Source organism: Archocentrus centrarchus, unplaced genomic scaffold (assembly GCF_007364275.1).
Source record: "Archocentrus centrarchus isolate MPI-CPG fArcCen1 unplaced genomic scaffold, fArcCen1 scaffold_32_ctg1, whole genome shotgun sequence".
NCBI classification, from domain to species: Eukaryota; Metazoa; Chordata; class Actinopteri; order Cichliformes; family Cichlidae; genus Archocentrus; species Archocentrus centrarchus.
The window spans coordinates 937,348-961,890 of NW_022060260.1; the positions used below are offsets into that span (position 1 = coordinate 937,348).

General features: G+C 45.4%; 1 protein-coding gene across 6 annotated transcripts in view; it reads right to left on the bottom strand.

Moving 5' to 3' along the window:
* znf536 (zinc finger protein 536) overlaps positions 1 to 24,543 on the bottom strand; it is a 206,650-nt gene that overhangs the window by 28,724 nt on the left and 153,383 nt on the right. For all 6 annotated transcript variants that reach the window (XM_030724132.1, XM_030724136.1, XM_030724131.1 and 3 more), the window contains one exon: positions 20,587 to 22,341. In XM_030724132.1, coding sequence (XP_030579992.1) covers positions 20,587 to 22,341 — 1,755 coding nt within the window. The remainder of the gene's footprint in view (positions 1 to 20,586; positions 22,342 to 24,543) is intronic.

Below are 24,543 nucleotides of genomic sequence, written 5' to 3' on the forward strand. Positions count from 1 at the left end.
ATCAGTAACACAACCAGCTGCTGCTCTGTGTGACAGACAGACAGACAGACAGAGAACTAAGTCTGTTGGACATAAAGTACTTAATGTGTTAGGTAATTATGTAGTCTGATCTCACACACAGGATTTAAGAGCTAACTATACCAGCCGTCTGACACACACACACACACAAACACACACACACACACACACACACACATCTCTATAAATAATTATCACATGACAGGAAGACAGACGGATGGATGGATAAATAGACTGATAGATACAGACCTATTAGTAGACCGAGCGCCAATATTTCAGTGCGCAGCGACAAATAAAAATCTGAATCACAAACATGTCACAATAACACGACTTACATTTCTGTAGAAATAAATTATATTTGAGGTTTGGAGGTAAACCGGCCTCACTGAGGGCTTTGTTGAAAACATTTGGAAATTAAAACAAAGCCCTAACATGTGAGCAGTGTGAGCTAAGTGAGGTTTTCCATGGGGGAAGAACACGGAAAGAAACGGACAAGGAAAATAGAGAGATCAAAGTTAACAAGTAGAGGAAGACGGCTTCATCTCACGGAGCCTGCAGGAAGCTCAGCTGGCTGAAAGCAATCGATAAATAAATTCTTTTCAGAAATATGTATCATATAACTTCGTTTAATGCATATTTAAAGTTTGGCGGTTCTTAAAGGTGAAACATCTCACTGCAGGTTCCTCAGCGTCACCACAGGACTTTTTCATTTCAGGGATTTTAATATAAAAAGTGCAATAAAATTGATCCAGCGATGATGTTGTTTCCAGTTTTATTTCTTTACTCCCTCCCTGCTCCTCACTTCCCACTTCCTCTTCCTCGCGCCCTCCTTCCTGCTCCTCCTGTAACGCCGGGGCACCCCTGTCATTTGTGTGACTGTTGATCCTCGCAAAGAGGACAGATCAAATATTTCTCCTCCAGTGTACGAGGCTTTCCGCTGGGGCCTTGCAGATATGATGATTGGGGCTGACGGATGGATGGGGGCCCCGGGTTTTGAAGTCTGGAACAGACAGCGGTGGCTTTGATAGCCCCCGCTCCTCTCACACTGGATCACCAAAGAGACCAGGCGAAAAGACAGGAGGAGGAGGAGGAGGAGGGGTTAAGGAGTGAGAGTGAGCGGGGAACAAAAGCATGTGTAGAGTGGTCAGAGCTGGCGGCGGCAGCAACAGCCGCCATCAGAGGCTGTTTGAAGTTTACACACTGCACTCCCTCTCTCCCCTTCCTTCCCCAAAAGCTCTCTGCTTCCTCCGTCCTTGAATGCCTCGCTCCTGCTTTCTTCTTATATCTCATATCTGTGCTCCAGCAAACAGTCAGCTTCATGTCACCGGCACCTTCATATCACCAGAAGAAGAAGAGTTTCACAGAACAAACACTGAGGCGAGCCTCTAACGTCTGTAACTTTATAGAAACTCCCCAAATCGATGCAGGCGTGCCGAGAGAAAAGAGATTATTCATAACCTCGTCAGCCCCGCTCTGAGAACCGGTGAGTTTCACTTCTACGAGACAGAGACAAATGTGCGTTTGATTATTTCACGCTGTGTATAAAGATATACTCTCACGCACAGCTGACTCAGAATCAGCCAGATCCCGGTTTGGATCTGCAGACCGCCGTGGTGGTCATTTTTTTTTTTTTTTAAAGTCGGTCAAAGGTTGGGGGGGGGGGGGGGGGGGGGTGCACAGGCCTTAGCATTCACGCACACAAGGTTGGAAGCACATACATAAGATATGGCGTCGTGTCCAGAAGTGATTTATATAAGAGGGTGGAGCGATAAATTATCAGCTAATGCTAGCTAGCTTTGTTAGAATAGACGGTACAGGTGTATCACACACAGACTCCTGCTGATCAGCAACATCCAAATCAAATCCCAGAATCTCACTCAGCAAACTGGAGCTCCACCTCCTTGGATGGAATGAAACCACAGCAGCCGTATTATTGGTCAGATAATTGCATTAAAAATGCTCCAAAAGACTCCAACAGCACAAACACGGTTCAGTTCAGGGACTCCAGTTAGCTGAGGGGAAGCCTAGCAGACAGCTAGCAGCTACAGCTGCCCGTGATGCCATCCACCTGTCAGGTAGAGAGGCCACGCCCCTAATAATGCAAACGTTAAACAGGTGAGTTATAGAAACATCCTCCCCGTACAGCTGTTATAAAGGGGGAAATTATCCACAGAGAACAAAGCAGTTTCTGCATCAGGCTGTATCAGGACCGACTCACTGCTGCCCCTGCTGGACTGCAGAGGAACTGCTTTGAACAGCAGGTGGGTGGAGCCTCTCTATGACATCACAGAGATCCAAGAGAAAAAAAACTGAGTGTAGCTGAGTGTTTGGAGCTTTAATATGAACATCCACCACTGAAAGAGGAGGTATAAGACAGAAACCTTTAAAAAAAAAAGGGGGGGGGGCTTACACTGAGAAACTCCAGCTTGGAACTCCTGAAACTGAGCAAGCTTTTCCTCCCTTTCTGTGTTCTCCATACATTGCAGCGTGCAGTGATAGTGGCTGACATCTGACAGATGGCTTTTGTCGGGCCTGGAGAGCAAGAGTTAACCCAATCCTGCACTCCCCCTCCCTCCATCCCTCTCTTCTTTTTAAATGTCTCCCATATAAACAGATTTTGTTGCTGCTTAAAGTGGGCTCAAAATTAAAGCGTATCGTTTTACACACATATTGCATGCATATTACGAAGCCCCAGCTGGTGGCAGGCTGCTCTTAAGAGCCATATGATTAAGTTAGAGGTTGGGGTATCCGATAAGATTGGAGCTCTCTGCATCTCTCTCTATCTCACTGCCTATTTTACTGCAAACTTATTAAATGGAGGAAACGACATTATTTTTTTCTGAGTGTATGTGTAATTATTGTCACACACCTGTGACTCCCTGCCATCCACGACAGGGAAGAAGAGGAGGGAAGGAGGGATGATGAGTAGGGAGGAGGGGGAAGAAATGTCGTTGGGAGCAGCAGGAGTCCTCGTTTCAGGAAAAAGGGAGGAGGATAAAGAGGAGAGGAAAAACAAGAGAGCTTGTTAATCAGGCTCTTTCTGTCACTGGCTGAACACTGATATCCTAATGATTCATGCCGAGATAGTGACATCACGAGGGAGAATGACGGAGAGACGGAGCGAGAGGAAGAAAACATGGAGGGGAGATGACAGCCCCAAAAAGGACAACTAGTTTAGCACAGACAAGATGACAGAAAGCAAGAAATGTAAAAAAAAAGAAAAAAAAGAAAAAAAAAGACAAACTGGGAAATGTCCCTCCGAATCTGTCGGCGCATTCCTCACAAACAGGCGCTTGTTTAATTTGAACAGAATGTTTCTCAAGGAGCGCCGCTGTGGAAGTTTTCCAGCCAAGTTTGGATCTGTCATTTTTTTCCCTCAGCAGACCACCCGGCTGTGATCCGATCCTCAGAAGACAAAGGAAATTACCTATTAAGAGGGAGAGATGATCTTCCTTTAGCCGTGCTCCAACAAAGTGACTCACCATGCTGTAATTGTTTACCTTTGACTCGGACCATAAGTCTCTCTGTTCTGCTGTAACTTAATATTTTGCAGCAGCGCCGCCCTCACCCTCTTCTTCTCCTTCTTCTTCTTCTTCTTCTGTGTCTGTTCTAACAGGACAGATGTCATCGCCCCAAACAGTCTGAGTCACCACACGCCTCCATACCCGAGTAACCCGAGACATCAGGGAAGAGACCACTGTGACTCGAAATCTTTTGGCTGATACTCTTAGTCATGGCAGCTCGAGGCTTCGGCGTGCGGCCGAAGGACAGGCGGACGGCAGCAGCAGTAATGTAATGAAATCAATCAGAGGGTGTGCGAGTTCTTATTAATCATAAGGAAAGAGAAGAAGTTCAGCCTGGAGATGTGCTAACAAACATCCCTGTGAGGAGCCGCCTCAGTGCAAACAGGTGGCACCGTGTACTCTGATTACTCTTGTTTGATATCGGTGATGAAACATCTCCAGCAGGTCGTCAGAAGCGTGTTTTCCTGCAGCGTTTCCAGTCGGCCGCGTCGGTCGGCACGACTCAGAAAGCGTGTTTGTCTGCAGCGATGCAGCTTCCCCTCCACCGAGAGGAGGAAACGGCCTGAAATAGCTCTGCAGAGAGCGGCTGCGAGGCCTTTTTTTGGGTGTGATGTTTTAATAGAAAGCAGATGGTTACAGACGCAGGGGCCGAGCGCCGGCGACGACATATCTTTAATATTTTAGAGTGGTCTTTGCTGTAAATGTTGCAGCCGCTGTTTCCCAACACCGTAAATTTACAGCGTTTTTCAATCCTCTCTTTTTTTGTGTGTTTGTGTGCGTCTGTGACTGACAGCTATTGGATTTACTGTAAATTACAGAAATGAATATGGAAAAGTGATGAAAAGGCAGCGAGGGGGGAGGAGGCTGCGCGCTCGTTCTGAGGCCGGCTGATTATTCTCTTATTTTAGTTTGTTGGAGGCGGCTCGCGCGCCGCTGCCCTGCCACCCTAAGAACTGATATTCAAATGTAAAGCGATCCTAAAATAATGAGATGGAGGGAGAGAGAGGCCGGCGGTGGAGGACGGAGGCAGCACAGATAAATATATATTTGTTTTGTGTTTCTGCTTTAGCTTTAATGTCAGAGGCAGGGATAGAGGCTTTTTGCCGATGCTTTTGAATCGGGGTGATTGTCATCAATTCGCGTCTTGGCATTTAAGCCACCCTCTTCAAATATGAGTATTTGAAATGCAAATAAAGCTGCGTATACCCAGACAAATTAAAAGACACACAGAGGAGTGGGGAAGCTTGTGAGGACTTAACTTTTGACTGTTTTTATCGCCACACTTTGCCTTGTCAAACACTCTTCCTCCCTTTGCCGGCGTGGCCACGCTGTGCCCGTAAAGCGGCGCGCGCTCACTGATTGCACATTCATTTGTAGTTTTGTTGGGCCGCTCAGAGGAGGCAGAGAAAAGGCAGAACAGAGCAGAACTGTTTTTATCTCGCCCTTGACTTCACTGTTTGTGCCTCGTGGGATCTGTTCGATTAGGTCTTTTTTTTTCTCCCAGTGAGAAAATATGATTCACATTTTTCCCCCTCTCTCCATCTCTCTGACGCTACAGTTATTTAAACATCAATAGCCATGCGTCTTCTTTAGCACATACTCTTTCTCATATTGATATTTGTATATGATCATTACTTTTGGCCCTGCATGCTTTGTTATACTGCGTCAGCTTCAATAGGTGTAAGATCCAATACTGCAGCCTCTGCATTCCCCAAAAACCGATAGACTGCACTTCACTGTGTGAGAGAATCTACACTTTATACATCCAATAAAACAGCACATTTAGCAGCTTCCTGCACTGTCTGGGAGTCTTTCATACATTCAACAAAGGGTTAATGAAACTACTGTTTTCCTGTTAACAAGGACTTAAGTGGTAATAATCTTTAATATGTGATCGGCCGGCGAGCCTTGGATGAACATCTGGGTGCTTTGTGGCGAAGCAGCGTCAGGACGACCTGGACTGATGGGCGGGCTCAGGCTGCAGGTAAAGTTGTGTAGTTTGTGTTGTGTCGAGCTGCTCATCCCCACTGGTTCAGATTTTTTTTAAACATATTTAATGTGTGTGACCGACACACAAGGTTGTGTTCTTTCCTTATAAAGGTTTTTACTTAGCTCTCCTGCAGAAGGTAGCAGGGTTTTATTTCAGAGGAAGTCTAATTCCCTCTGTTTCAAATTAAAAGCCCTCTGCTGTGCAGTTTTGGTTCACAAAGACTCTTCATAGACAGGCTTTTATTATGAAACATTTACAGGAAACCTCTTATTGTGACAGCAGCGGTCTTTGGGAGGTGGACACACTGTTCCTGTGAGCTTCATTTGATGCAGCAGTTACACACGCGCAGCTTCACTGGAAACATCTCAGAGGCTTCAAACATGAGGAGCTGGGAACGAGACCCGTCCACCTGCTGTCGCCAGGAAGGAAGGACCAATCAGACGGATGGGCCTCATTATTTGATGGACAAGAAACCGTAGTATATCTGTGACATCAGCTGTGATACAATAAAACAACAGCAACACAGACAGCCTTGCTCATGTTATACAGTGTGTGAATGTATATGCAAAAAGGTGTAAAGCCCTGTGAGCGGGGGCTGTGATGGTGCTGACGGTGTGTTAAAGTAGCCGCCCTCCATCCCTGCGCAGCCTGCAGTCGCTAATGAGCGGACATGTGTGGACTGATACAGCTGAACACTTAAATCAGCTTCAGGCTGACTCTCAGGTGTAATGAATGGGAACGGCGGCTCTCTCAGGTACGGCTGGCTGCAGAGCCCCGTGAGGGCGGACGTGGAAATGAAGAGGCGCTCCTCTCCCACAGAGGCAGCCGGAGGACAAAGTTTCACAAAGAGGAAAAACAGAATGTCCAAAAAAAACCTTCCCATAAAGTTGCTGAACATTTGTTTTCTTAATTAACGAGCTGAGCTTTGATTTTTGCGCTCGGAGGATGAGGGGCGAGGAAGGAGCTGAAGGTGCTTAACGTGAACATTTTTCATGATTTTAAACATAATGACAAACTGATGGCAGAGATCCTTTTTACCTGAGAAATAAGTAAAGCGGAGCAGAGTGCGGAGAACGAGGACGATGGGAGGTGGTGGGGGCTGAGACGGGAGGTGGTGGGGGCCGGCTACCTGCAGAGCGCCGGCGTCCAAACGAGAACATAATAACAACATGAGAGCGGTTGTCTGCGAGCTGACGGCCATATTACAGAGAAGTCACATAATTAAGAAACGCACTTAGTGTTTTGTCAAAAGTGGCCGTCACTGCTGGAGGAGGAATTGAGCTCGGTGTGTGCGTACGAGCGATTTTAACCTGCGCTTCAAAGCGCCGATAATGAGCTGGGGAAAAAAGGAGAAGATGAAGAAGAAACAATAAACAGAAGAAATCAATCAAATGATTTCAATGAAAGAAGTTGTCCAGTTGGAGAAATGAGACACATTTTGGATGAGAAGCAGACACGAGGGGTGGCAGAGGATGGGAGGTATTTTGATGGATGGATGGAGGGGAGACGGGGGGTGGGCCACAGAAATAAACCCGGCTCCCATCTGATGAGCAGCTTGTCCATAATACTGAATCCCCGTCTCTTGCCAAGTCTGCTTCCTGATACAGAAACACGATAAGTGCAGATTTTTTGAAAAGATTCCCTCCTTGTTCATTTGCCCCCCTCCCCGGTTCCTCGTCTCCCCCCGCTCCTCATTTGCTTTTGGCCTGAAAGCTCTCCTCATTGGTGGATAATCAGGTGGTGTTTTTTTCTCGCGCTGCCCCCCACGACGTGATGATAAAATGAAAAGAAGGGATAAAGAAGAGCGCGTCGGTCTCGGCCAGCAGCTACAGGACAGATGATGTGGCCATCTTGAGATCGTTTGTCATCTGTCGGGCAGAGTTGACCTTGCAACGAATGCCGACCGTTGCACTGATATCATCTTTTATGGCGAGAAAAAAAGAGATGGAGGAAGATGGAGGGAGGCAGAAAGCGAGAGGGCTGTTGTTTTCAGTAATAAAGACAACATTTATGGCTTCCCTTCGCACTGCCAGTTAAAAGAGACACAAACATGGAAATCCATTATGGAACGCTTCTTAAAAGTGTGACCAATCCTTGTTCAGTCAATTAGAGTCTGGAGACTGAGAATATGATGTTTGTCTGTTTAGCCCCCGATGCATACAGATCAGCCTGGATCGGATGATGGAGAGAGAGACGGAGAGAGAAAGATGGAGGGCCAGCGTAGCCAAGCTCTGCTTATCTCTTTTCTTCTGTTTTTTTTTTTTTTTTGCTCCCAGATACAAAAGCATTAATGTGTGCAGCTATGTGCTTTGCCATTGTTCTGTGTTTAAATGCTTAAAAAGGTTGTTTGTGGAGCTGGTGAAGCGAGCGCCGAGTCCAAAAGCCTCTGCTTAAAAGTTGCTCAGCGAAAAAATAGGCCGCATAAAAGCGAGGCAGTTAATAAGAGTGGTTACCCCAGAATGAGCGGGGATGAGGTTTCACATTAAAAAAGATTTATCTTAAAGTATGGTGCTAATCCCTTCAGTTTTAATCCCCCTCCCCGCCCCCCGGAGCAGCCCCTCACAGCACCCTTTTCATTCCATAATAAAAAACTATAAACCATAAAGTACTTACAATTTCTGGAAACTGGCAAATGCACGGCGGCCTGATTTTACAAGGATTCCTGGCCAGTGAATCACAGAGCTCGAAGGACTCATCTTTCTCACAACAGATTATTAGAAGAAAGTTGTGGGGCACGGCGGAGGGCAGCGAGGACGCGGGGGGACGAGGAAAGAGGAGGAAAGAGGAGGAAAGAGGAGCAGCGCGTGTTTGAGATGACCTATTTAATGATTACGGCAGTCGTGGTGATAGGTGGGGGTGTTGTCGTGCTCTCTGTCACACAGGCTGGATGGATGCCTCTGTCCACTGCAAGCTGCTTGAATGAGGAAGCATATGGGTGCATGAGAACCTCAGCCCACTTCATGAATATTTGATTCATATTTCCTGAGCGAGAGCGGGAGAAAGAAAGAGGAAAGGATATTTTTCTCTCTTTCACTTGTCATTGCTAAAACTCACAAGGCTTACTTTGTGGCATTCGAATCATAATTGCCAATCCTGAATACAAATCTCTCAGCGCTAAACACGATGAGTGAAATTGAAATGACAAAATGAAGCTCATATAACGGTGTAATCAAAGATAGGTTTGGGGGGGGGGGGGGGGGGGGGGGGTTGCAGCTGAGTGTTCTTCCGTAAGCAGTCAGAGATGAGGATCAGGGGCAGTTATTAGCCGGGCAGCGAACAAAGAGCCCCAGTGTTGGAGGGCAGCTTAACGCTGAGCCCGTTACTGTACCTTTCAAAACGAATATGTAACCATATCTGTTTTAAAAGGACGATTCATATTACTGTGAATGCAGGAGCAAACTCGTTCCCATCTCACACACACACACACACACACACACACACTGCAGGCCCGGCCTTTTGTGCAAAGACGGCAACATTAAATTTCTGTTATGATGTAAAGCTTCTCCAGCTTTCTGACTGAACAACGGCGCTTATTGTGCTTTATTGTTACCGAGGCGACTGCAAAGGTCAGCGTGGGCGTGGCCGCGCACACAAGGACAGCACTGACTGAAAATTGGGTTATATGTGATCAACTAAGTTATTAATCAGATTAAAATGGATTCCCTCTGCCTGCTGTTTAACTAGGCAGGAGGAAAAAAAGGAAAGGAAGAAAGACGGAGAGAACAAATAGGCCAGTGTTTACTCATGCACGAGCAAAGACACTCATTGTTTTGGGGGCTGAAGTCATTGTCGGCGATGAGCGTCGATAAGGAGCGGCTCTGTGGAACATGTACCCAGTCTGTCTAAAAGCATGTGCCCTTGCCACGGATGCCCCCTCGCTTCATCCAGGTAACCTCTCTAATCCTGATTAAATCACTGTAATTAGAATAAGCACTGTTCCTCCACCCCCATATTTCCCTAATAAAACAATGCAGCAGTTTAAATCCGGTCGCTGGGATTTGCAACGCAACAATGCAGTTTATATCCATCTCTGCTGAGGAATTAAGTGTATTTTCTAACTGCTAATGTTATAATGTTGCTGGCTTATTTGTCTCTGTGCTCGCTATTCTTATTCTTATTCCCCCCGCGGTTTGTGCTCTGTCTGTCTCACAACTTTGTTTATTGGAGCCTTATTTATTTGTTTGTGTTTGATGTTTAAATCAGGCCTGTTTTTAGCGGCTGGTTGGGATCATTCGTCACGACGGGAAATAATACACGTTATTTGTCCTTAATTGCCACAGAGCGTTTCAAACACGGCAGCTCGCTGCCTATGTGTCTATACCTGTGTATACTTTTTGTTTTTATTAGTATCACTGCATGCCTCCATTGATGTGGAATAACAGAGGAAATAAAAGTTGACATAGTTTCTTGATTTTTTTTATTTTTTTACCCCCACAGCCCCCTGTTTTCCTCTCCCTCTGCCTCGCTCTCTGTTGTTTTTTTATATATCTGTGTTTTTCCTTGAAGTTGCTGCTGCATTGTCTCATTATGTGTCGACTAGCTGTGTAAGTGTAGTTATTATGCCTGTGTGTCTCTGCCTGCCGGTACTGCCTCTCTCTCCCCCTCTCTCTCTCTGTCTCTCCCTCGGAGGATGAGGAGCTTTATGAGTACAACTCCTCTGAGGCGTCCTCTTCACATCTCCAGGGCGCCTGGGGAAGGGAACGTTGCATTCTTAAGAGGAGCAACTCAAACCGAACAAAGTCTACAGGAGTCAGGGAAGAAAAGAAACAAACAGCAAACTAACGAGATGGGAAGCAGAGATCATGTCAAATATATCGGGTTGGAAGGCCAATTTATAACCCATTGTTTCAAGTTTTGCAATATTGAATACAATGCACACTAACGGAGCTGTGAGTGCACACCGGGAGGAGGGGGGGTTAGACAGACTTATACATAAAAGCACTTGATTTGCACATGAACACACACACGCGCGTGCACGTATAGATATAGTGTGTAAATGTGATCTCCAGCTCCCACGCTGCCTTCACTGCTGCTCCCATCCTGTTTCTAAAATAATGAATAGAATAATTGTCATGTAAGTTTGCAATCATCCAGCATTCGTTTCTGTTTCCTTATCAAGTGCAACTCGATCCCGCGTCTCACTCACTGAACTTCCAGGAAAAATGTGAGGGAGGTGGCCGCTGCTATTGTTGGTGTTAGTGAGGATGGCTGGGAGAGAGGAAGCGTTCTCGGAGAGGACCTTTCAGCTGCTGATAGGTGGGGAATTACAGCGAGAGGAAATATTTTTAGAGCTATCACATCTGAGAGCGAGCAACAGGTCCCATCCTTACGCCTGACAGCAGCTATTACCTTTAATTGCTCTTTGAAAACTACACTATTTGCACTTTTGGGTGACAAGGTGATAATGCACCTCTGCACAAGTTAAACTGGTAATGTAGCTGCATGTGGAAAATGGCACCTCGCCTTCAGCAGCCGTCAGAGCTGTCATCTCCACACACAATGAGAGCCTGGGGAAGTGTATCACCAACAGTCAGGGTAAGACAGACAGACAGGCCTCCAGATGGCTTAATCACTGGAGGAGCCTGTGCCCTGCAGCAACAAGAGAGACAGACAGACAGCGAGGGATAAAGAGAAGGAAGGATCCCGGACTGTGGGAAAGGGAAGCACAGAGACCTGAGGGAGAGAGGAGGGAGGTCTCAGTCACTCTGACAGTGGGCAAACTCTGGTTGAAGTTCTAATCAGGTTAAACTGTTTACAAGAAGCCTCCAATTGAATTTGGCACAAATAAACGATTCAACCGGACAGCACGACCAGCAGTTTGAAAAAGTCAGACTCAAAATGAGATTATTGCACAGCTTTGATTCAGGTTTAATTCGGCTTTAATTCAGGTTTAATTCAGCTTTGATTCAGGCTTGATTCAGGTTTGATTCAGGTTTAATTCGGCTTTGATTCAGGTTTAATTCAGCTTTGATTCAGGTTTAATTCGGCTTTAATTCAGGTGTAATTCAGCTTTGATTTAGGCTTGATTCAAGTTTAATTCAGCTTTACTTCTGGTTTAATTCAGCTTTGATTCAGGTTTAATTCAGCTTTAATTCAGGTTTAATTCAGCTTTGATTCAGGTTTAATTCAGCTTTGATTCAGGTTTAATTCTGGTTTGATTCAGCTTTGATTCAGGTTTAATTCAGGTTTAATTCAGGTTTAATTCAGCTTTGATTCAGGTTTAATTCAGCTTTGATTCAGGTTTAATTCAGGTTTAATTTAGCTTTGATTCAGGTCTGATTCAGCTTTAATTCAGGTTTAATTCAGCTTTGATTCAGCTTTGATTCAGGTTTAATTCAGCTTTGATTCGGGTTTAATTCTGGTTTGATTCAGCTTTGATTCAGGATTAATTCAGGTTTAATTCAGCTTTGATTCAGGTTTAATTCAGCTTTGATTCCTGTTTGATTCAGCTTTGATTCAGGTTTAATTTAGCTTTGATTCAGGTCTGATTCAGCTTTAATTCAGGTTTAATTCAGCTTTGATTCAGGTTTAATTCAGCTTTGATTCAGGTTTAATTCAGCTTTGATTCAGGTTTAATTCAGGTTTGATTCAGTTTTGATTCAGGTTTAATTCAGGTTTAATTTAGCTTTGATTCAGGTCTGATTCAGCTTTAATTCAGGTTTAATTCAGCTTTGATTCAGGTTTAATTCAGCTTTAATTCAGGTTTAATTCAGCTTTGATTCAGGTTTAATTCAGCTTTGATTCAGGTTTAATTCAGCTTTGATTCAGGTTTAATTCTGGTTTGATTCAGTTTTGATTCAGGTTTAATTCAGGTTTAATTTAGCTTTGATTCATGTCTGATTCAGCTTTAATTCAGGTTTAATTCAGCTTTGATTCAGGTTTAATTCAGCTTTGATTCAGGTTTAATTCTGGTTTAATTCAGATTTGATTGAGGTTTCAGGTCTTGTGGATTAAATGATACTTTTGTAATTGTTTGTGTTTTATTCTTTTATCAGTATTTAAATTAGGGGTGGGCAAACTATGGCCTGTAGGCCACACCCAGCCTGCCGAAGATTGATACAGAATTGCCCAAATCAAATCATATAATTATGACTGATATCGAGGATTCTGAGAATTGCGACAAGAAAACTAACACCAGACTTCAATGCCCTGGCAAAAACAACACTGTTGCCACTAAAAGTAAATGTAAGTATTAACACTGTAATGCCTTTTTAAGGTTTTTGTTTGATATGCATGCATCTGGTGCTGGCCTGGCCCGTCTGTCAAATTTCAAAAAGTCAATTTGGCCCCCAGAGCCAAAAAGTTTGCCCACCCCTGATTTAAATGGACAATGTATGTTTTGCACTTTAATGTGATGTTTTCTTGTGGCCTCTGACCTTCCTCTCAAAGCACTTTGCAGACTGTTTTTTAAATAAAGTTGTTCTTATATGAGGAAATGCAGCATCATCACTGTAAAAACTGGAACATGAAGCTGGTAAGAAAGTTTCAATTAAGCATCAACCTCCAGAACGGAGATATTAATGAAACAACGCAACCTGCAGTTCCTCTGCAGCCCAGCAGAGGCGCCACAGTGAGTCAATCCCCAGAGACTCCCATGTTAAAACAGCCTGATACACTCCACCCTGTTGTCCAAACATGGTCATTAACAGGGGTGAAAGTAGTTTTAAATTCTTGCCGGTACTATGACAAGCACACACACACACACACACACACACACACACACACACACACACACACACACACACATATATATAAATTAAATCTCTGGTCATAAGCAGTGTTTTTGAGCTGTGCTGTGCTGTTGAAATTGAGCAAAATAACATGAAACACAATTAGTTAATCTCTATTTGCTTTTATTTGAGATATTTTGTAACAAGCAGACCGACATTTGATGTAGCGGTGAACGTTTTAACCTGGTAACTAGCCGAACCAAAATCACCTGAAAAAACTTCGCCCTCTGGTTATTATTGGCTCTGGAATACCCCTGTCGTTGCCCATTAACTGGCCGTGTCCTGTCCTCCGGGATGTAGTGCATTTTATAAGAAAGACCCTCCCATTTTGATTGACACCTCATTCGGCCACTCATACTAAGAAATGGGTTTTCCAGAGCCAATACTAACCAGGGGGTGCCACGTAGCTTTTTGGTTGATTTTGGTGCAGCCAATTACATGATCGGCCAAACAAGGTGTCAATCAAAATAGGAGGGTCTAGCCTGCGGTATAAAATGCACTGCATCCGTGCCACTGACGGGACGTGGCTGTCATCGATCTCTGAGGGGAGAAAAGCTATTTGAGGCTCCAGCACAGCACGAACAGTTCAGAAACAATTTGAAATGAAAGAAAAAAAGCAATTTATTAACTGATTACGTCGTGTTTTAGACTGCTTATTACTAGCGGATGTATTCTGACCCAAAGTGCAGCCGTGACCGGTTCTGAATGACGGCTTTACAGCAGACAGCCGCTCCAACTTTTCCCGGTACTGCGTAGTCTTTTAGTTGTAAGCAGTACCGGACCGTACCAGCTTACTTTCACCCCTGGTCACTAATGGATGCAAAATATCAACATGGTGATGTTTACGTTGAGGTGGCTGTGTCCATTTTTTTGTGTCAAGTTTGTGGTTTTAAAGACAGAATAACACAACCTTCAGTGAACAGTGTGTCTTTAAGGTCATCACAGCCACCGTCTCTGCTGTAGTTTGCTTACACACCGTTTTCCTGTGTGCATTTCATCTGCACTCACTTTCTGCTTTACCTCCAAATACTGTGATATGAATAACATGTTGCAGTCCAGCCTAACAGCAACTACAGCCACACGTGTTCTAATAAAGTGCAATGATTCCTTCGCTATAAGAGGGCAGTCCTGCTCTGTGCATGGTGTCACTTTACCAAAGCCCTCAGAGATGAACTCGAGTCAAACGCTGAAGCTTCCACGTGTTTCCATGCTACAGATGCACCCTGCTCACTGTCCTTGCAAAGCATAAGCATAAAGAAAGGACAAAACATAAAGATGCTCCTCTGATTGTGTGTGTGTGTGTGTGTGTGTGTGTGTGTGTGCGTGCGTGCTCAAGAGGCTTTTAAAGCTGACTTTGGAGTTTTACTGTGGAAATGAGTTAAATTTATCGCCCAATAGCCTGTCTGTGTCTTCAGTATTGATAAATGAGTTCATAAGCACCATCTGCCCGTGCAGGACTGTCAGCTGTCACCCTTCTGAACTTTCAGACTCACTTTTAAGTGTACAGAATAATTGCAGCGACACAGGTAAGCCACATGTCGGGCTCATTAGTGAACACAGGGGAGTCTAGCAGCAATAAGAGCTGCAGATCGTTTCCACTTGCATTCTGAGTGTGTGTGTGTGTGTGTGTGTCTGTGTGTGTGTGCGCAAGTGTGTTTGTTAGAGACAAACAGCAACCAAATCACGGTAATTAAACACCTGATAAGGACAGTATTATTGGCAATTACCACATCTTACTTCATGAGAAGTTTGAAATGTGTGTGTGTGTGTGTGTGTGTGTGTGTGTGTGTGTGTGTGTGTAACTTTTCTTTTATGTCTGGTCTGTTTGTCTGCTGATAGCTTCCATCAGTGCAGGTAAAGGTGTTCCTCTCCCTGTTTCTCTGCAGCAGAGGAATCTGCACTTAGAATCTGTCTTCGGTGTGTGCTGGGTTACACCATCAGTGTGTGTGTGTGTGTGTGTGTGTGTGTGTGTGTGTGTGTGGTATTTGTTGTACTCCAACTTTGTTCAACTTAAACCAGAGAGAAGGAAAATGACACCACCAATCACACCTCTTTAATTACCATCAGAACCTCTCTCTCACTCACTCACACACACACACACACACACACACACACACACACATAGAGGTCTTTAATTACAGCCTGTACTTCACATGTTGTGTATGCGTTCCTGTGCTCGCTGTCCCCTCAATGACTACACATTTTACATATGTGTACATTTTTCAGCATGCTGTTCTAACGAGCTCTCGGCACTCAGGTAGGCAGCTGGACTGAACTCTCACAGTAATTTGCATATAAAGAAGGGTTAGCTGCCATGTCTGAGAAGTGAGGCCTTGAACCTGAACGTCCAGCAGGGGGCGACTCCTCTGGTTGTAAAAAGATTGGATCGAAGTCTGTGAGGAAATGAGCGCACGCTCACCTGATCTCTGAGCTCAGTAAACACTTTCCTGATGAGCTACTTACCAAACACCAGATGTCCGCAGATGTGGTTTTCTGGGCTAAATCTGGCCTGTGATTGGTTCTAATTTTATTGGTCCAAATTTAGCTCAGGATGTATGTGTGTTTTAAACAACATCTGGAATGGAGCCATAAACTCTGCCAAGATGTCTCAACAATTTGAAATTCCTGTGTCAGTGTTGTTCAGGCCAGTGGTTTCCACTGGTCTGGTGATGGGATACTGGTGATGGGATACTGGTGTGCTTTGGGATTTTAGGATTGGGATTTAAATTTACTACAACTGTACACATCAAATGTCCTGAAGGATCCAGGGTGAGGAGGAGAAAATGATCAGTTTCTTGTGTGAAGCAGATCACAAATACCAGTGTAGACAACCCAGCACCTAAGGAGCAGAGACAAAAGCCTGTCAGCAGAAACTGTGCTTCAGCTTGACCAGGCACGTCAGCCGCGCTCTGCCCAATCATCTGTCAGGAGAAGCTGGCTGGTGATAACGTGGTGCCAAGTGAGCTAAAGAGGCACTTGGAAACCAATCATCCCTTCTGAGAGAAACTTGGCTTATCAAGAGAACCAGAGGCAGCAATACCATTTGTTGGCATGTGTCTAATAAGGTGATGGAGCAAGCTGTAAGCTGTTGCAGCTGAGAGAGGAAAATGTAGGTGGCCCTGCTAAGTCCAGATGTTGCAAATATGCTGTCAAAAGATCCTACAATGAAAAGAAGTGACACTTCAGATGGCAAACGGGTCATTTTCCAGAGATACAAATGCAGCTGTGCTTTTTTGATCATTCTTTGGTTCGCCTCAGATACAAAATGTTTGAAAACCACCGCACTCGACCACTGGCTGCGTTTTAGTTTGCGCTCTTAAAACGAGGATGCTCATTAGGCAGGGGAAGGTTCAGGGCCTGATTGAAAAGCTGTTTCTCATCACATCTGGTTTTAACACACCGAGATGGAGATGGCTCAGCTCGAGGCCTCAGCACGGGAACTTCAACAACTGTTGGATGACGTCATGGCAGCTCCATCGATATAAATAATCCTGTTTTACAAATAAAGCTCGAGTTAAACGATCTGAGATTGCGTGTTCTTAACTCCACACACTGACGGCAGGCTGCGTCGGTGTGTGCGGGAGGTGAATCTGCAGCGAGCGCAAACAAACTGCAGCACTTCTGAGGAGAACTACGATGTGAGAGTGCTCATAAACTGGGAGTCACGGCTCTAATTGAGAACATGCAGTACTTTCCTCACCGCTCTCCCTTCCATCCACTAACTGCCTGCTTTTGTAGCCTATACTTCTCAAAGTGTAAGAGGTGCTCAGCTGTGAGCTCTGTCATTTTCTTTCCTCAAATCTGAAACACGCTCATCCGAGTCCTACACTTTCATCAGCATCCCCTCCTCTCCAGTTTGTCAGTCTCAACCTTCTCCAGTCCACATGTAATATATTAGATGAACAGTGGTGGGGGGCTGAGGTAATGTAAGTAATACGATGTGAGGAGCGTTGTTCGCAAGCAGCCGCGGCATGTACAGCACTGTTTGAATAATGTAATACTTCATGTTTGATAATGCATGGCTATAGATAGGTCTGCACTGCAGCCAAGTATTGATTGTGTTAAGCACATCTACAGTACAGCAAATGGTGTGGGTTCATATCAATCTTTACACGGTGTACTGTACCTCAGTAACCAGATACCTTGTCTGATTACAGAGACCTCAGGGCCACTGCTGCTCTTAATGACATTTATTGATAAATCCAATTCCTGGGCCGGTGCGGGGAGGCGTGGTTTCACACCACAGACCTGTGAATATGTGTGCGCACAGCCATATATGCTTCTATCTGTTATGTGTCAGAGTGCATTGCACTCTTTCCCCTCCTCCGGGCATACTAATGAAGAGACGGCCACTCCAGACGTGCAATGCGTGCCCTACAACAGCTCCCGCACATTCAGGGGAGAATTTCGATATTAATGATTTATGCTGTATTTGCATACAAACCTAATGCAAACCCACTCCAGATAATCACATTTTGCCAGGTCTGAATTGAGTTTTACGGACGTCTTTGCTACCCCCACCTTCCATCCTCACTAAATAACAGTGGAACGGGCGGCTCCTGCTCTTCCAGCTGCAGTGACCCCCCCCCCAACACAAGGGTTTTACAAGTGGACACATAACATCCAGCAGGGCTGTAACTGTGCTTTTTACCTGGAAACGAGTGTGTCTATTACAGCTCATCCACTCACACCACTGCAGGCAAGAGCTACAATCAACAACGGCGGGTTTGGATCAGCCTTTCAGTTTCCCTACTTCATTCAAACACATTCCATAATATTCCAAAAATATCCTGGCACCCGTCAATCATACAAGAACAATTCTGGTGTCTATGAATTCGATGGAGGAAGCAAAACACTCACAGAGGACCGTGAAATGGTGAAGGAATTTCATCCGTGAATCTCTCTTTCTGCCAACGTTTATTTATTTACCAACTGGATCGGATCAGTATTGGTTTACACCTTCATCATGTGCTCCAGATTTTAATCAGTTAACTTCAAATTTAAGTCCTATGAGGCCCTCGCTTTTTTAATGCAGTTTTAACACAGCTCTTTGCTGTTCAGTGCTCGTTCTCGGCCTCTCCAGCTTTTCATCAGCTCTGTTCGTGTGCAGCAGTTCCTAAAATCTCATGGTGTAACTACAGCCCACGGGCTCACAGTGTGACGAGCACCGAGTAGCTCAAAGCTCCGGATACTGAGAGGAAAAGCAGCCCTCAGTGCGGACACGGAGCTTAGGGTCAGGACCTTTACCCAAACCAGCAGCAGCGTGTTAATGACTAACCTCCTGCTGTGGATGGATCACCTCAGACTGAAGTTCGGTCTGTTTTCAGCGTCTTCTTCCTGCCACATGATGGCGTTGTCTCCGCCCATCAGGGACCCTCTACGTGAGCTTTACTCATCCTCCGTCATCCCTGTGCTCATGTGTTCATCTGAGCCTAACCACAGCTCTGCAGCTAGCTACCAGCTAGCACAGCGTTATATGACAACGAGCCCGATTTCACGAACCCTCCAATCATTGCTGCAGTTTAGTTTTCTGTCTCCATTTATGTCCAAAGTTCTAGCAGAGCTCCACAACTGAGTGCTTTACAAATTGTTGAGTCAGAAGAAGGTTTATCATCTTTAGATGGAAGCTAGCAAGCTAACTTCCTGTCTAAACCTCGTAAATCCTCTTGCTCAGGGACGCCTGCATGTTAAACTTTATTGTAACAGCTGTAACAGCCAGACTGATCATTTTATCGATTATCTGTGCAAACATTTGGCGCGTTCCAAGTTTGATTGATTTGGGACCTGATGGAGCGTTTGGACCCGGTTCATGAAAAACACAACTTGCATTTCTCTGGACTTGCTTCAGCATGTAACTCACTGCTCTTCCTCTCTGAATTTCATTATGGATCATAAATCAAACTGAACTACACAGATATGAAGACACGAAGCTTTTGAACTCAGAGCAGCCGTAAGAGCTTTGCTGGTAATGTGGGCCGCGGTGCCGTATTATCTGATCTATCTAGCACTGTAACAGTACACACAGAGCTGCTGACTGGGGTGGGAGTGGAAGAATCACCTAAAGTAATGTCACACTTGGAACAAAAATTCACTCACTCACATTCACCACAACATGTCTGGATGTTACTCATGTTTCCTCTAGTCTTTCACCGTTCTCTATGCTATCTTTGGTGCCATCCCAGAGATCTGCCGGGAAGTCAGACACACAATAACTTGTCTTTTTTTTTTTTTTTTTAATTACAATGAATGCCTGACTCAGACGAGGACATATAAGAAAGGCCTTTGTTCCTCAGAGAAAGCCTTATCTATAAAGGTTGAGCATTCCTCGCTGCAGAGGGACCTGCCCACATTTTGGACTAAACAATATGTGGGCAATTTCACACAAAGCCATTTCTCTTTTTAATGAAATGTATACAGCTTACTTACAGCTTATATCAAGATATTCAGAGCCTGGTGCTATGACAGATAACACGTGCAGCTGTTAGTTCATTTTTATTATTTTCACTCTGTGTTTCATTACTAAATGTTCCATTCTTTTGTTGTCCAAACAAAGAACAATATTCCTGATTATTATTAATATTATTAGGATTACACCGAATCAAACGACACCACCGGCGTGAAGTCATCTGTCTCTGTCGTGTCTGTACGTCAGTTTATCAAACACTGGGTTTTATTTTCTTCCTATAGAGACACTCAGAAAGTACCAACCAGCCCTGAACAGAAAAAGAGCATTGTAAAAAAAAAAGGGGGGGGGGGGGAGAGAAAAAGACTTCCTTCTTCAGTCTCAAGGAGCGGCTATAACCTTAGCAGAATCATGAAAGTTGACAGTTCATTTTTCACAGGGTCATAGATCGACGAGTCTTATAAAGTAATGGGCTTTTGGGAGCCGGCTTTATGAGAGCTAAGATAGTTAAGAGACATGTGGAGGAGATGGCACGGGGAGCTGAGGTCCTGCTCTGACTCATCCAGGGTTATTCCCCCCATGCTGTGGAGCGAGAGGGAGGCGCTGCACTCCCAGTAATATAAACGTGTAATAAAGATTAATCTGTTGCTAGTCGCCGGGCTGATAGCTTCTAAACTTGCTTGAAATAAGGCTGAAATCACTTCAGAGGCAATCTCGAGACATTTAGTGAGTGTCTGAGATTCCTTTGTGGGTGTCAGGCAAAAATGTATACGTGTTTGTCTTATGTGTTTAGTGTTTGTGTGCATGCAGTGGTGGGAAAATTCAATTTGTGCTCCAATTTGTCTTTTTGGGGGAACCTTCTTCTGATGTAACTGTATTTTAATATTCTGATAAGTACCAGAAGGGGTTAAACACACTCACCAGGTGCATCTGACCTCTTCATGCCCCCCGGGGGTGCTCCTCCTGCTCCACCACCCAGACCGTTGAACGAAGGGAGGTTGTCATTGCTGTAGGCTCTGAGGACAGACAGCATGTTCATCTGCTGCTCCAGGTGGGTTTGCTGCTCTGCCTTCAACAGTCCCGGAGGACCTCCTGCGCTCAGGAGGCCCAAGCCCTGCTGCCACTGCTTCTCCAGCGGCAGAGTTTGGTTCTGGGGTTGGGGAACCAGAGAAAGTGGAGTCATGGTGGAGGACGGTGCCGCCAAACCAGCTCCACTCCTCGGGAACAGAGAGGAGTCATCTTGGAGCCTGGGACTTCCTTCTTCCTCTCTGACCATGTCCATGTGCCCATCCTCATCTCTTTCCTCCTCTACTTCAGCCACTCCTCCCTCCTCCTCCTCCTCCTCATCGGAGTGGTTTTGCTGTTGCTGTCTCTTGGGTGTGGTTGACGGGGTCTCGCTGGGACTGCGCACTCTGGTCTTTCTGGCCTCGTCATCGGATCCAACTTGTTCATCTTCAGCATCTCCACAGGAGCCCCTCTCAACCATCTGGTCAGCCCCAGTGGTAGAGGCCCCACCAAAAGCCTGGCTGGGCAGGTCCAGACCTTGGTCTGCTTGGGATATATAGCTCTGAAGGCTCTGATTGACTCTTGGGGATCCATCATACAAGCCACCAAACCTCCTGTAGAATTCACTCTGGAAGGGGTTGTATGGCTGCTCCATGTGGTTATTCCAGCCTCCCTGGCTTTTTTCTCCATCTCTGTCTCCGTCTCTGTCTGAGGCCACACCGGAGGCCTTGGTGTTGGAGGAGTGAAGGGTGGAGGTGGTGGGAGAACCCTCTCGGTGAGGCTCTTTGCCTGCGTCAGCCTGCTGCAGAGGAGCTTTACCCAAGTGGTTGGCCTGGAGGTGCAGAGCCATGAGCTCCAACGAGGAAGTCGAGAAGGAGCAAAAGAGGCAGCCGTGCCACGCCACATTATCGTGAATGGTGACGGAGGAGCCGGGAAGTGATCCGGATGCAGACTCGGGCCGGACCGATACAGACAGATCAAGCGGTTCATACTGGGACCCGGGTTTGCCCGGTTCCGAGTTCTGTTTGGTTTCAACCTTTTCCTCTCGGTCCGGCTCCCCTGAGACTGCCCGCTTGGCTTTGGGCTCGCCGTTGTCATGGTAGCGCTGGGCCTGGAGCTGGACTGGACTCTGGTTGTCCTTAACGTCCTTCTTCATGGAGCTGAGGACAAAGTTGTCCATGAAAGCCTGGAGAGAACCCTGAAAGTGCACTCCATTTCCCATCATGCTTTGGTAAGCCCGGCTTAGGTCGGAGAAGCTGGCGGCGGTGTCAGTCGCTGTGGAGACCATGGGGGAGGGGCCATCGGCAGTCTTCGTGTTCTCAGCTGAGGAGGCGGAGTCAAAACGGCGGTCCCCACAGTCACGATCTCGGTTGTGTGAGGACACAATGGGAGCCGATGCCCACTGATGCGGCAGCAGTGGACCCGCCCTGAAGTCCAGGCTGGGGGGCATGCTCTTGAAAACATTACGCAGGACGTCCGGTCGGGCAAAGATGCCTCCGCCTGTCTTCCCGTGATCCTCTTTGTGGTCAGAAGAAGGGGTGTGGCCAGAGGAGGGGCCTGACGTAGTGGAGCCGTTCTGGCGTTCGCGGTGGTGGCGCTCCAGGTGATACTTCAGACTGGCAGACTGGGTGCCGGCATAGTCACAATGAGGGCAGCGGTAGGGTTTCTCTCCTGAGAGAGCGAGAAAGAAAGACAGAGCGAAACAGTAAAACAGTGAATAATTAACCTGCTTATTACATCGAGTGGATATCAAAATCTATTTATTGGAGCAGGGAATGTGGGCCCGAGGGTCATGTAACCTCCCTGAACAAAGAAAATTAGGTCAAATGAACTCACAAAAAAGATATGCATTTCATTAAGTACGATGAAGAAGAGGATATTTTCACTTTTAGTTGAAATCACAAGAAGGGGGATTTTTAATTCCTAAAAAAAAAGGCAGAAGATTTAAAAAAGTAGCACAGAATGAAACAGAAAGTGATAATGAAGACGATTGTGCATTCAACCAACACTTCCATGTCTTTTCTCTTCCAGTCGTCGGCTCGGCTCCACTTGATGTGTGTGTATTGGGACGGGGGGGTGGGTGGGGGGGTGGAGTAGGCATCTGAATATGGGTCGATCCAGCTCCGCCAAGTGAGCCATCACTCATATCAACACCATAAAAACATTTCACCATATGGTGCTTTCAGTCCACTACAAGAGATAATATTTTCAGCTGACAACAGAAGTGTCTCGATGCGATCTGCGTGGGGCTGAGGGTGCGGCTGGCCTCGCTGTGTTTCTGCGTGCCTGTGTGTGTGTGTGCTGCAGGGTCAGCGTGCCTCTGTTCTGGCCTTGTTTGCTGTCAGGCCCGTGCCTTGGCGATGAGAGTGCAATTTCTCGGACATTCCCTTTTTTGCAGTTTATCTTGAGAAGCATAAATCAGGCGTGGCATCACGTCACCCTGAACACCGCCACACTGCACGGCCCCAGAACACAATATGGATGATGCAAAAAAATAAGAAACATGCCGGCGACATATGTGAACCACATGCTCGATGTGGTGGAGCCTTATGATAAAGAACAATATGATTCAGTACAGATCAAAGTGATTTATATTACAGTAAAAGAGGGGTGAATCTGCTGTGTAACATTTACATATGTTTATTTATGCTGCACATCCATATTCATGAATATTCTTGATAATGCTATAACACCAACATTATTCTGCCAGAAGTGGATCTTCCATTGGAAAGATGTTGAAATAGAACACATCCTGCGAGCAATTATTATAGGCTTGGAGTCGGAGCCAGATTTGGATTCATTAAACAATGAACACACGGGCAAAAATGCTAAGCTTGATCTTTTTTCCTTTTCAATATACACATATAAAAAGTTCCCACAGTGGTATTTCTGTGTGGATGGCTGGAGAAGAAATAAAAAATGTTTTGTATGCATGTTCTCTATACAGTATATGCCAATAAAATGTTTAGATTATGCACATGGAAACCATTTTATAAAGGAAAAAAAGGCATTGTTACGCAAGGCTGGTTTGAATGATTTAAGTCGGGCTGTGTAGTAAATCATGGATATAATTAGCAAATGGCATACTGCTCAAGTAATTTATCATTATTTAGAGGGCACCATTCCAGAAAAAGACTCTGCGATCTGCAGACCTACTGCAGAGTTCTCAAATAAAGGGCCACAAACACCAACTCAATAGAATATTGATACAGGAGAGAAAAGAATAGGAGGCTATACAAAAGAAAATTGAAGGTGGAAATACTGAAGAGAGCAGAGAGAAGGGAAAAGAGAGCATGCAGAGCTGCAGATAACCCTGACTACAGGCAAAAAGACGGGGATTTGATATCTTTTCTCTTACAGCAGAGTGTCTGTGAAGCATAGAGTATATTTAAAATAAACCATACGAGATGAGCTTTTAACCCAATAAGTGCTTCTCCTGTGAGCTGCCGAACAGAGGCTCAGTGCTGATTTAATAAGGAAACGTCCCTGATGCAAATGATCATTCTCGATTCCTCTAACTGGACAAAATGATATTCTAGGAGCCAAATTAGACAGAAATTAGACTGATCCGATTTTTTCTCCCTTTCCTTATAAGAGGTTGTTAATGTTCACGTGGGGGGAAATAAAGATTAATGTGGCATCTACATATCTAAGATGAGAATGAAAAGCAGAGGCAGTTGTATGTTTGACACCGTCCTTTGATGTTTACAGACGAAGGCAAACTGAAATAAATACTGATGCCGTCCCAGAGCGATCACTTTGTGCCAGTTTTTCCATTAAAATTAAGCATTTTAAATATCTGGAGCAAGTGAGACAGACGACATGTCTGCATGCGCGCGCGCGTGTGTGTGTGTGTGTGTGTACCATTTGGAA